Genomic DNA, 12,850 nt, shown 5'->3' with positions numbered 1-12,850 from the left:
ATCAATCACGGTCTCAGATTAGCCAACTCAGACAACAACAAGAACAAAAACTCCGTCAGTACGAGCTGAAAAAAAAGAAAGAAAGCATAATTATATTAAAGTTTGGATGAAACAAACTGTCTTTTGGTAGCCACAGACATATGATTGTCATATTTCAACATTCATCTCTAATAATGCCGCCTTGCATATCAAGTGTAATGGGCTCTCTCGCGTCTCTCACAGGCCGCGTTCGAGTCCCACACATTCGTTAATCATAGTCAACGTATGGGAATTATTGTAGGCCTACTGACGAAACACAGGAGACAAAAGAAAAGAAAACTACTGATTTTTTATTAAGCTAACGTGCAATTCCCATTATCACTAGCGAAGATAATTTGTGCAGATAGTACAAAATATTGCATCGTAATGAAGTCGGAATACACGTTGCTATGGCAATTCTTCATATCTGATCACCACGAAATACATTTTGGATACCATGGCATCAGACAACACAAGTAGAAAAAGAAACAAATCCTCCTCCTGCGTGCCATATCGTACTTAAGTCAGCTAACAGGCAAATACAATACATAGCTGGGAGAACAGGGTACTTTCGGGTCACTAGTGTTGACGATGAATAAACCAAAGGCCAGTCGCCAAGCGGAAGAATTATTTACATGTCAAAAAAAAAAAACAATCTACGAAAGCAAAAAAAGATACCATCACAACACATCCAAAAACAACCTTTCCCACATTTTGAAAAGCACCAAGTGTTCATGAACGTGCATGTAGAATGATTACTGTCACGATGATTAGTCATTATTTGCTGTATGAACAAAAGAAAAAAATAAGAACAACACATCGGGGGAGGAAGGGAAACGTGTCGTCATTATCTCGTCCGTAACCCCCACTCCTCGGACACGAGGGGGTACTGTCAAACCCTCGTTGTGTTCCTGTCCTTAATACTCGACCGCTTCCGCTTGAGGTGCCGTGAGCCTATATGGTTCATCATGTGGTTAGCGCTGAATCGCCGCTTCTTGCTCTCCTTTCGCGGCGGTCCACCAAGGATAGGCACATCCGGGTCTTCGTCAATAAATAGAATGGGTTCATTTTTCTCCCACTCGGGCGGGTAGAGATAGGCCGCGATGTTGGCGGGCATGGAGGTGGACTTGGGCTGCCCGCGCGTGTTGCGGTTCTCGTTCGACGGATCGATCAGCATCCCGTCGTCGAACACGGGCGACGAGTCCGTGTTGGAGTCCTTCGAGTCGAGCAGGTCGCGCGAGGCGGCCTGCATGATGTCCGAGCAGCCCGATTTCACGGACTGCATGCTGTCCGGCCGGTTCAGCGGCCTTTTCACCACATCCTCCATCTTGTGGAACACCTGTGTACCGGGAGTCTTATCGCCGCCATCTTGGATCTTCTGCTCCATCTCGTTCATTTTCTTGTCCATGCCCGTGAGCGCCTCGAACATCTCGTACTTGAAACCGGAGATGTCCTGTTTGAGCCTGTTCACCCACTGCTCCTGGTTGTTCTCATCCTCGTCTCTCTTCGCGTCGAAGATGTAGCGCTTCACGAGCTTACCCATAATTTCCTGCCAGATGAGGAGGAAGAAAAAAAAAGTGTAGGGGTGAAAGGTCAAAATGCCAGCAAGGCGGTCGAGCTGTACGGTCTACAAGCAATACACTATCTAAGCAAACAAGGCCCACGAGCTCGACATTACATCGCATATTGATAAATGTCGAGCTAGTGGGCCTATTTTACATCGTGTCTAGCTCGTAGGCTGTATGACTCGTGGGTGTATGAATCATGGACTTTTTTCCATGTCTACCTAGTGGACCGTATAACTCGTGGTTGTCGAGCTTGTGGAATGATCCTGGAACCCCGCCCCCACTCGTCGAAACGACAACGTCACATTTATCGTACACGACACTTTCAGCATGATATATATTTTGAAACGTAGACATTAAACGTCCACATCAGTGAAAATGGCGATTTTTCAAGGCACATCCCATGTGTAAACTTAACAATTTCAATAAGCTACAACTTCATCTAATTAGATGAGCTATACTGCTACCAACCAATTATAGCGGTAATTATAATAGAAATTACAAGTGTGGTATAGTGAACACCACTGCTATATCCATATTCATCGTGAACATAATTGAAAAGGCAGTCATCAATGTACTTACTCATAGCACTAACTAAGCTCTATCAATGCTGGTTGTATTAGCAAGATTTGTTTCTTTTTTAAGATTCCTCAATTCAAATGGGTTCCATTCCGGGGGATGGGGGCATGGTGACCAATTTTGTTCAAATTACGAACACAGCACCCTAGGGATGCTACTTGTCAGGTTTGGTAAAAACCTATCGCGGTGTTTGCAAGAAGAAGCTGAAAACCGCAATTTGCAGTCATCAGTGGATTTACTCACAGCACTAACTAAATTGTAATCTGTGACGCATATGTTTTTCTTTGAACAATTGCTATCTGTTTGTATCTCTTGTATGTAACGCTGGTGGAAGGCGCATTTCCACATTCGCATTGTGGACAATAAAACAATCAATTCAATTCAATTCAATTCAATTCTATGTCACTTCTAATTCTAGAAAAGATCTTTTTTGGGGGTGGGGCGGGGAAAGATTCCTTAGTTTGGGGCATGGTGTCCATCGTAACCAACTGACATTCTTATCACCCTTGGTGAAAATCCAACATGGGGTTATGCACTGTGGACGACGGGCGTAAGACGGACGGCGGACGACAGTCGAGGTACGACGCACGACGGAAACCCGACGATGAATGATTGCAATGGCTCACTGACTTGAGCATTTTACTCAGAAAGATGTGTCAATGTGAGGGATCACGACGTCAATTTGTGACTATCAAGCATGAAATCTTTAACACCATAATAATTATAGTAATCTTCGTCTTAATAACAGCACTTTGCACGATAACAAAGATTTAATGATGTTGGAAAACTGACAGTTATAGAAACATGGATGGCATCAAGCAGGTATTCGTACTATACAGTCCTTCGTTAAAATCAAGCAAACAAGCAAAACTTCGTAGCATATTGGTCGGGAAGATGATTGCATGTACAATTTTTTAATACATTATGTATCATCTCTCAATACGCTAATTCACATCATACGTAAAGAAAGTACATGTACACAACAATGTAGAGAAAGACATGATTTGTTTGTTTGTTTGTTGTTGTTGTTGTTGTTGTTGTTTTGTTTCCCTTTACTTTTTGCGTGACATCCTCACGCCAACCCTCATTTCTCGTCTCGATCCCTGCTAAACGCCGTTGTAGTCAGGAACTTGTAGTAACTCTGTGAAATGATACTGGTAACACACAAAGTTGTTCCCTGTCGAGCAATGAAAACATTCACCTCACCGGATACACATTTTAATTTTAGTAATCCTATGTCACCAATGACAAGCTGCATTTAAGTGGTTTTGTTCATTTTTTGTCTTTTCATGAAAGCGCTCAAACGCCGTTGCCTATTGGTTACTATGAAAAAAAAATCAACCAGAATATCTCGCAAGTACCGGGCATATAATATAATATATTATAATATACCGACACGTTTAGTTCATCAGAATCTGTCTAGCCCGTTTTTGTCATTTATCATCAGAAGTTGTCCCCAGACCGACTTAGCTTAGGGGTATACCCTCGTGGAGTTTATAATCTTCGGTGGAATTGCTCTTATTCTCCTACATCACCGATTAAGTTGTTAGGTTAACCTTATTCATTGTGTCAATTTTCCTTCACTGGTCTCACCAGGCGCGGTCAATGTGTGACCCATGCACGTTAAATGGCCCGGATGTACTGTGTTACTCCACACTGCCAAGCTGCATTCTGAAATAGGACTTACCCGGTATTGTTGCTCCTTTTCTTCCATATATTGCTTATTCCTCTCCTGCAAAATGACACGTGAAAAGGAATATAAACATGATTAGTGTATAGAAAAGAAAGCTAGAGAAAAGAAGATAATTGCTTTAATGCTGTATCACCGTATTCAGTACAGAGTGTGGGGCACAACCCGGGTTTTAAATAGTTTAATACCTTTTGCTTTATACGGAAACGGGGTGTGCTGCGTATTAGATATCTAAATTCACCTATCTAGGACTCAGCATGTTGAAGAGTTTGGTCCTCCCTTTACACAGAAAACTAATTGGCTGGTCGATGTTTTGCATATGACTGCGACCAAGGTGCATTCATAGCTATTAACCCCCCTCCCCCCCCCCCCCCTCCCCGTCCATGTTAGAAAAAAATGTTTGTGTTTGCAGGTCGGTCGGTAATGCACTCTCATGTGCAGCTGCCTGTCAGCATTAAAGATTGATATAATCTTATGGTAACACTCCACACATTTCCTTTTGTGTTGTAATTAAAGAGAGAAATGAAAGTTTTCTTCATGGTAAATAGAAATTGTGCCATCATCATCATAATCGTCATCATCATTAACGTCATTACTGAAAGAGGATTGAGCTGTCGCTGGACGAATAGCATAGCTTCGGAGAATGTTCATGAAAAAGAGAGAAACTGTGTTGTTGTTTTATACATCTGTACTGGCCTTTGTTAATCAATGCATTCATTGTCAGGATAATTATATTACTCTCTATACAGTTTATAGAGTTTAGTCACAATACAGTAAGTTGGAGTAGCATGCAAAAGGAATATGGTTTTGCGAACGGCTGTGCCGTAGTTACCTTCATTTTTTGTCTGTGCTTTTCACCCCCAAGTTGGCCCCGAAGCCACCTGAACAAGTAAAGAACCGACTTTGGGGTGGGGATGATATTGAAGGGCGTGGGTAAGGAACCACGCCCTTCAAAGTAGCTCATCCAGAGTTTCGATCTCGAGAATTTCCATTGGATGTCTGCATCTTCCTGCAAAGGTTATAACAAGGGTGAAAAGTTGCGCATTATAGTATAGCAATTTACCATAATTATACAGTATTACATAATTACAAGTAAAGACCAGTATCAAAGGGATTACATGTCTTGAAAGGACTGGAATATTCACTTCAATGTTCTGACAATAGATTTATCAATAAACAATTGTGCATACGCTAAAGATGAGAGACGGATTACTTTATGGTTAAGACTCCCCCATTCCCAATCGGAGGACCCGAGTTCGAATCCCGCCCAGTGCTTACGTCCTTGGACAAGATGTTTTTACCCACCACCCAGGTGTATGAATGGGCACATTGCCTTGCAACGCTAGCATGGCTGGGCTAGTACATGGCTCGACACTAACTTCTCTGTTTGGTGGCCCGATGGGGCCACCAAAATCCTAAATTTCAAATTTTTGGTGGCCCGAGAGAAAAATTTGGTGTCCCGAAAAAAAAAACAATAAAAAACATTAAAAGTCCTTTTTTTTTTTTGATGAGTCAAATATTTAAGATCTATGATAGTAAGAATTAGAAGTTGGACATATCTACTCATGAATAAACTTCAACAAACTTGCAACACTCACTCTCAGGCATTCATTCAGTCCTTTTCATCCATCCTTTGAACAAATTTAACTGCTAATTTCTGGCGCAAAAAGTTACAAATTTATTGACATACTTTTCAAAAAAATTTGGTGGCCCGAGGCGGGCCACCAAATTTACCCTTTTTTTGAAATTTGGTGGCCCAACTTTCATTTTTGGTGGCCCCGGGCCACCGGGCCACCGTTAGTGTCGAGCCCTGGCTAATAATAATGGCAGTGATCTCTGGTACAGCAGTGGCAACACTGAAGAGGCTAGCCTGGATAAAGAAGACCTTGTTATCATTATTCATATTATTTTTACTATTATTGTCATTATCATTATTATTATTGTATTATTGTTATTATTATTATTATTATTTTCATTAATATTAATATTATTATTATTATTATTATTATTATTATTATCATTATTATTATTTTAGAACTTTAAAATACTCACTTTCATGACGTTATTGGAAGTGATTGACAAATTGCTCAGTAGTTTATACATAGACGTAATAAGCACCGATTATTCAGGTTTTATTATTAAAGTTATAGGTTAATAAATTTCTTGACCGCGATGAAGATTTAAGAACGAATTGGGTAAACTGGAAGCCGAACGCGTGTAAGACGCGGGAAACGGGACTGGCGTCGGTGCATACCTCTATTCTCGTATACGTGTTGCTCATCATGGCAATCAGTACATTTAGTAGCACAACGATGGCGATGACATGGTAGGCGGCATACAGCAGCAAGCCAACTGTCTCCGTAAACCAGTGATCAACGCCCCGAATGTCCACTATGTTCATCTCAGGTAGGCCAAAGAGAGCCCAGAAAAGAGTGCTGAGTGTGTACTGTACCCTGTGTCCATGGATACAAGGACCAAACGAGAGAAAACATGGAGGGGGAGGGGGGTACATTGAAAGAGGGAGAGAACAAGAAACAGAGTTTTTAAAGATTGCTGTACATTTATAAGAGAAATCAGGGAAATCATAGAATGTTAAAAGAAAAACCCTCGTAGGATTCTTATGATTGGTCACGATGAAGAAATTAAGCAAATAATTGCAACATCGAAAAAGCGCGGATTACTCTGGTCATGCTGCTACCTCCATGACCAAATGACACGGATATAATTAACATAATTATCTATTAGACTTTACAACAGGGAACATGCGGGTCTATTCACATTGCTGGTTTTAATGTCGGAACGGGACCAGAGTAATCCGCACTTCTTATTTTAAAAAGGGGTGAAAGGGGTGCTTGGAATCATAGATTGTATATTTCATGATTACACCATCATTGTCGACAAGTGTTTCCCGAAGCAAAATGATATGGAACGATTAATGTCTCAATGTTCTAAACCATTTCCTTTTTATAATATCAATGAGAATTTTTAACGCTAATTGGTATAAAAATAATATCGTTTCGGTATTTCCCCTTCGTGCAATTTTTATTGTTAAATTAAGTCGTGAGGAGAGGGCGAAATTCATCTTTTTCTTTGACTTACGTCTCAAAAGGCTGCTTACAGTGTTCTTCCATCGGATTGTTGACATCGCAGATGGTACGAGTAATGTAAGAGTAGTAGCCATAGAGTTGGTTCATACCAAGGGAAAAGGCGATCCACACGAAACAGAATATCAAAAGAAATTTACAGATATCGAACATCATGTTGCCGAGCGAAATCTGCATGGGCCCCACGTGTCGGTTCATGACAGTGTAGCAGATAGGCCGAAGAAAACTGAGGACCTTCGCGATGGCGAATAGGCCCTCGGAAATTAGCATTGGGTCATAGGCATCCCAGATAACGCGACCGTATTTCTCAATACCCGACTGCGTGCCGCCACCAGCGATCAACCCTGAGCCGCCCCGCCGTCGACTCCCGCCGCCGCCCACGGACTGAGTACCGCTGCTGGCCGCTTCGAGGTTGTTAATCTTCTCGGTCATGTTGTCTAGTCGCTCTCTGACTTTCCGCAGCTCTTCCTGGAGCGCGTCAGCGATCTCAGTCTGTTCCTCGTCAATGTCGATCAGGTGGTCCGATAGCTTCTCGATCTCCACCTTGACCTGGTCCAAATCAGACAATGTTATAGTCTTGGCAGGGTCCGTCACCGTGATCGGTGTCTGGCCCGACGTCGTGTACTCCATGTCGTCCGTTGTCGCCATTAACATGTCAGTCGTCGGATACATTGTCGTAGCTGTCTCGGTAATGTTTGAACCTATTTGACCATGCTGTAGCAAAGAGAAAAAAGAGGTTTATATCAGTTCTATTTTCGCTCAAAGACTGAAAGATACTTCAGTTCCTAAATAATTAAGGCCACCGCACACTACACGATCAGACTGGTCTTAAAGTCTTAAGCCAAGCTGGGTCTTAAGACCAGTCGTACGACCGGACACCGCAAACTATACGACCGAACCTTATGAGTAGGCTTAGCCTTAGGACTGTACAGCGTGCGCAGTGCGCACTGCGTGCGCTTGCATGTTACTGCATTGTGAATGGCTGAAAGCCTACGACCGGTCGTAGAAATTCAACATGTCAAATCTCTACGACTGACGCTAAGACCCAGTCGTACGACTAGAAAATGGCAAGACTGTGACGTTACACTTCTAGTCTTAAGGTCTTAAGACCGGTGAATCGGGGCAAAATCGTGTAGTGTGCGGCGGGCTTATTTGCGTGTTTTATGGCCAAGATCATTTCAACGTATACGAATTCAAACAAAGAGGGTGGAGAAGAACGTGTTGTATACTGAGACCATAATGGAACCAAATGAAATGCGTATTGTATGTTGATATTAAAGCGAAACACGAGAAAGTAAAGACAGCAACTTCATATTGTCTCAAATTCACACTGAAGGCTGAAATCGAATCCAAGGTTGAATTTTAGTCTGAGTGCTGCACATTGTTTTACAGTCTGCCTAATATTTTAAGATAGTTTTACCCTATTTCGTGTATGCTGAATCTGAATCTGGAGGAAACAACTTTTGCATCCTTGAGGGTTTTATGATATTCAAAATGGCCGCCAAATCGACCTCACCAAAACGAAAAGTCCTATAATTTCATTATGAATTAAATTACTCTGCAATCGTACTCTGCAATCGCCTACTTGCACTTATATCATATACAAAAACATTGTTTCTATCTTATCGTTATATCCAACCAAATCTCTTAGTCCAGATGGGTGCCGGGTAACAACATGGCCGGATTATAGAAGTCCGACTGTATATATATATATTTTTTTTTTCGTGAATTCCGGTCCTATGGGGTTTACTCACTTCAACAAAGATGACTATTCTTAGAGCGATGGCGGCCCAGTATAAGGAGAGGGTGAGAAAGTCCAGGACGTTCCAGCGATCCTTGAGATATCTTGACCCATAATACCAGAGTTCCTTCACCTCCACCCAAGTAAGACCTGCCAAGTGACAGAAATAGCAGACCATTGTTAACTTGAACACAATCTGCTATCAAATCAAACAAACAAACAAACAAATAAACAAACGAACAAAAACAACTTCCCTTCTTCTTTGCCCCCCCCCCCCCCCCCCTCCTTCCCCATCTCGCACAATTTGCCAAAGAAACTGGTGTTTCAAGGACGCCGGAAAAACAAATTTCAATTAAATGAATCAATGCAATTATACATAATCACATACAAAATATCACACACTATAATGTAATATATTGCGTATATACTATGATTTTACATGAAATTTTTAAAAGACATCATAATATAATCCGCGCTTAACTTTTCCGTCCAGCTATAAGCCCGGTACTCTCATATTTGTTTTAAAGATGGCACAAGTCCAGCGCAGCGCAAAATCAGCCTCACTTCAATTCGTTCAACATCCCTCCCTACGACATCTAGTGGCATAGACGCGCAGAATCACCCTACTGGAAAGAACACAGTGTCCCGCAGTGTGTTCACAGTGTGTTCACATAGTCGACTATATGTGAAAACGCTCGAATTTAACAGTGTGAAGATGATTTCACACTGTGGTGTGGTTTTCACAGAATGTTCACATAGTAATGATTTTTGTTTCACACTGTGAACTGATGACTCACATTGTGTTCATACTGTTCAAACGCTCGAATTTATCAGTGTGAAGAGATTTCACACTGTGTTTCTGACACTGTGGGACACTGTGTTCTTTCAAACAGGGTACAATCACTGATAGCGAAAGGAAAGGAAAATTGATGAAATTTATGATGATGGCTTACCTACGACCCAGAGCACTATAAGCCATTCCGTATTCCGTGGCGGATTGCTGCGCTGGTCGGTGTCGGCATTGACGGTGTACTCAGGCGTGAAGGAGGACTGCATACCGAGGAGGAGTAGGAAGATGAGCATGGAGCTGATGTGGCAGACGAACTGGATGTGCGGTACCCGCATGAGCCGGCCGAGGCTCCCCCACGGGTAGAGGATGTAGAGAAGGCAGAGAATTGGGAAGCAGCACGCGACGAGAATGGTAGACAATGTCGACGAGAGCCAGTTCGTCATGTACCAGTTGGGCAAGCCCTCGTACCAGAGATGAGTAAGGCGTTGCTGACAATGTGGGTGGGCCACGAACTGCGCGAAGACAGACAGTTAATATATTATAATCAGCTCTCTTTCAATATGAATGATTTCCATTAATGATCGTAATCATGTTTATCACCAATATTAACGATGATAACGACAATGAATATACGTTACAGTGACTGACATTAATATTTTTTTCACATGAATACATAGGTCTCCTATATCAGGAAATGTCATTGTTGTTTAATAGCCCAGGGCCCTGTTTTACGAAGAGATAAAATTGATTATATAGTTGATTTCTATGGTAAGTCTATGGCAGCCTGAGCGGTAAGGAAATTTATAATCGATTATATCTTTTGATAAAACGGGGTCCAGCATTGCCAAGTGCCCTCATAAATATACACCTGTTTCAAGAGAGGCATACAGTAACTTGAAACAGCTTGTCCAATGAGAAAGCTGCATCAAGAATAATTTGATCCTATCACCTGTCAAAACGAATGAGGCGCTGCAACATTTTTTTTTTCTTCCACCATCAATTTCTTCTAATCCTGGCGGTGGATTCAATTCCGTATTCAAATCACATCAGATCGTTATTTCTAAATGTTTTCAGCATCCAGATCTAATCCTTGTTGTCGTAAATGCAACCTATACAAAATCAGGTTTCCCTATCAATTAACAGTGTATCTGAGTACTTTCGAGAAAACTTTCCAAAGATAATGAGACTTTTGTTTTGTCTTCCCCCCCCCCTTTTTTTTTTGTGCCAATAAGTTGAATGTGAACAACTCTTACACACAAGCATACGAGCAGGACTAGTAATATCATGTGGCACGCTGAGGGCTAGTGATGGTTTGAACAAAGAAAACACGTCTCTTTCCCTTGTCCGTTGTCTGTCTATCTGTCTGTCTCCCCCACTATCGCCCCTCCCCGCCCCCCCCCCCCCCTTGTTGGAAAGAACAAAGTGTTTCACAGTGTGTCCACAATGTGTTCACATAGTCGACGATGTGAAAGCGTTCGAATCTACCAGTGTGAAGATAATTTCCCACTGCGGCGTGGTCTTTCACAGATAGTTCACATAGTAATATTCTGTTTCATACTGTGGATTGATGATTCACAATGTGTTCACAATGGTAAAATTATCGAAATTTACAATGCGAAGAGATTTCACACTGTGTTCACAATGTGTTCACACTGTGTTTCACACTGTGGGACACTTTGTTCTTTCCATCAGGTTCTGTCTGTCTCTCATTGGGATGTCACCTTTCTTTGTTCGTGGTGTATTGCGATCTTGACTTTGTACGGTCCGATCCCGCTGTCACCGATACCATAGAAGCACGGGTCGTGGTACAGCACGCACGTCTGTTCCGACTGGTTCCGAATATGGCCGAGAATGTCTGCGGCGAACTGTTCGCACTGGTTCGCCAGCCCCGAGAACTCTTCGGAGAACTCCGGGTTGATCTGGCAGAGTTTGCGCAGTCGCACGCAGCGCTCGAACGCCGTGTTGATCGGATCGATGCTGGTGAGGGAGATGAAGGCTTGGCTGGCTAGTGCCCGGTAGATGTTGAGCATGCCCAGCGAATGTTGCAGCGTGTTGGTCTCCGTCGAGAAGGCGTAGTACTCGGGGTCCTCGATCCTTGCGCCGTATTCCAGGAGGATCTTAATGATGTCGTAGTTGTTGTGATGCGCAGCAAGCACGATAGGCGTGATGTCGGGATGGAAGTCGCCGTTTAGTGCTCGACAATTCAAGTTTTCCTACAAGACGTGATATTACGGAAAGAAAAGAAGAAATAACAGTACATTGTAAATGGTTTTAGTCAAGTGACAAGACTTCTGTGCAGTTAATCGTGTCAGATATGCATTTGTAAAGAGTTTATATCACACTTTCAGCAAACATTTTCCAAGAGCAGGCCTACAAAAATATTTGTGTTCAGAGTATATAAAAGCATTTCAGATTGATTTTTAATTATCATATTTTTACCATTAATCGAATGTATTTCCTGCTTGCAAACAAAAACTATCAATTTGCATCTGTCGTGCAAAAAGAAAAGAATAAATACATGAATAAAGCATGTATTTGTTATTAATCGCAAAATTGATGATTACAAGTAACCATGAACAGTTGTATACACTGTCATTCTTATGATAACCATTATTACCATCAACAATGACAGTATTACCGACTAAAACGCGCTTCTTATACATGCTAAAATACGTTTACACTGATATTAATAATTGACTGTTACATTTCCTGCAACGCAACGGTTTCATTTCACCGCCTCTCACTTACCCCCCCCCCCCCCCCCCCTCCGATCTCCGCCAGTTTCTGAGGTGTGCAATCACATAAGGCTTGTTTACTCTACGGGAAGCACACACTGTTCCCCTCAAGAGGTCCAGAACTTAGCAATTCTTCAAATACATCGACTGCACTTTGCAACAGCAGACAAATATAACTAAGTTTTACTTACCGGTATATTCTTCTGTTTGATGTGCTCACATATCAACTGGACGGCGTACACGAACTGTTCATCTACCGCTCGCAAGAGGGCGTCTCCTAGTTGGATGCCATGATCCAGTAAGACAACGATGATATCTAAGGGGGGGGGGGGCAAAAATGTCGTTATCAAATGAGCAAAGTTAAGTGATTTGCATGTTTGCTTTTTGAAATTTTACAAGCTTTTTTTTTCTTTCTCGTGCTCGTGTAGGAAGTTACAGGTGAATCTATTACTGTAAATTAGGATCATTCTAATTAATAAGCAATGTATTAGAATGTATTAGGGAATGGGAAATAAAGTGAATAAAGCTAGTTCAATCATTAATCACTTTGCGTGTTTGCCATTTGATATTTTACAAGTTTTTTCTTTCTCGTGCTTGTGTAGGAATTTGCAGCGGTATCTATTGTCGC

The 12,850-nt window shown here is 41.9% G+C and overlaps 1 protein-coding gene across 1 annotated transcript in view; it reads right to left on the bottom strand.

The window, feature by feature from the left end:
• Positions 1-910: 910 nt before the first annotated feature.
• Positions 911-12,850, bottom strand: part of LOC139741734 (short transient receptor potential channel 4-like) — a 103,162-nt gene continuing 91,222 nt past the window's right edge. The window contains exons 2-10 of the mRNA XM_071652318.1: positions 12,414-12,538; positions 11,209-11,700; positions 9,651-9,999; positions 8,711-8,847; positions 6,952-7,670; positions 6,107-6,305; positions 4,685-4,861; positions 3,850-3,894; positions 911-1,567 (exon numbers count right to left, since the gene is read on the bottom strand). Coding sequence (XP_071508419.1) covers positions 911-1,567; positions 3,850-3,894; positions 4,685-4,861; positions 6,107-6,305; positions 6,952-7,670; positions 8,711-8,847; positions 9,651-9,999; positions 11,209-11,700; positions 12,414-12,538 — 2,900 coding nt within the window. The remainder of the gene's footprint in view (positions 1,568-3,849; positions 3,895-4,684; positions 4,862-6,106; positions 6,306-6,951; positions 7,671-8,710; positions 8,848-9,650; positions 10,000-11,208; positions 11,701-12,413; positions 12,539-12,850) is intronic.

This window comes from Diadema antillarum, unplaced genomic scaffold (genome assembly GCF_040938485.1).
Source record: "Diadema antillarum isolate AM-2024a unplaced genomic scaffold, OU_Dant_1.0 seq00000949_RagTag, whole genome shotgun sequence".
NCBI classification, from domain to species: Eukaryota; Metazoa; Echinodermata; class Echinoidea; order Diadematoida; family Diadematidae; genus Diadema; species Diadema antillarum.
The sequence above is the reverse complement of the archived record's forward strand: the minus strand, read 5'-3'. Positions and strand labels throughout refer to the sequence as shown.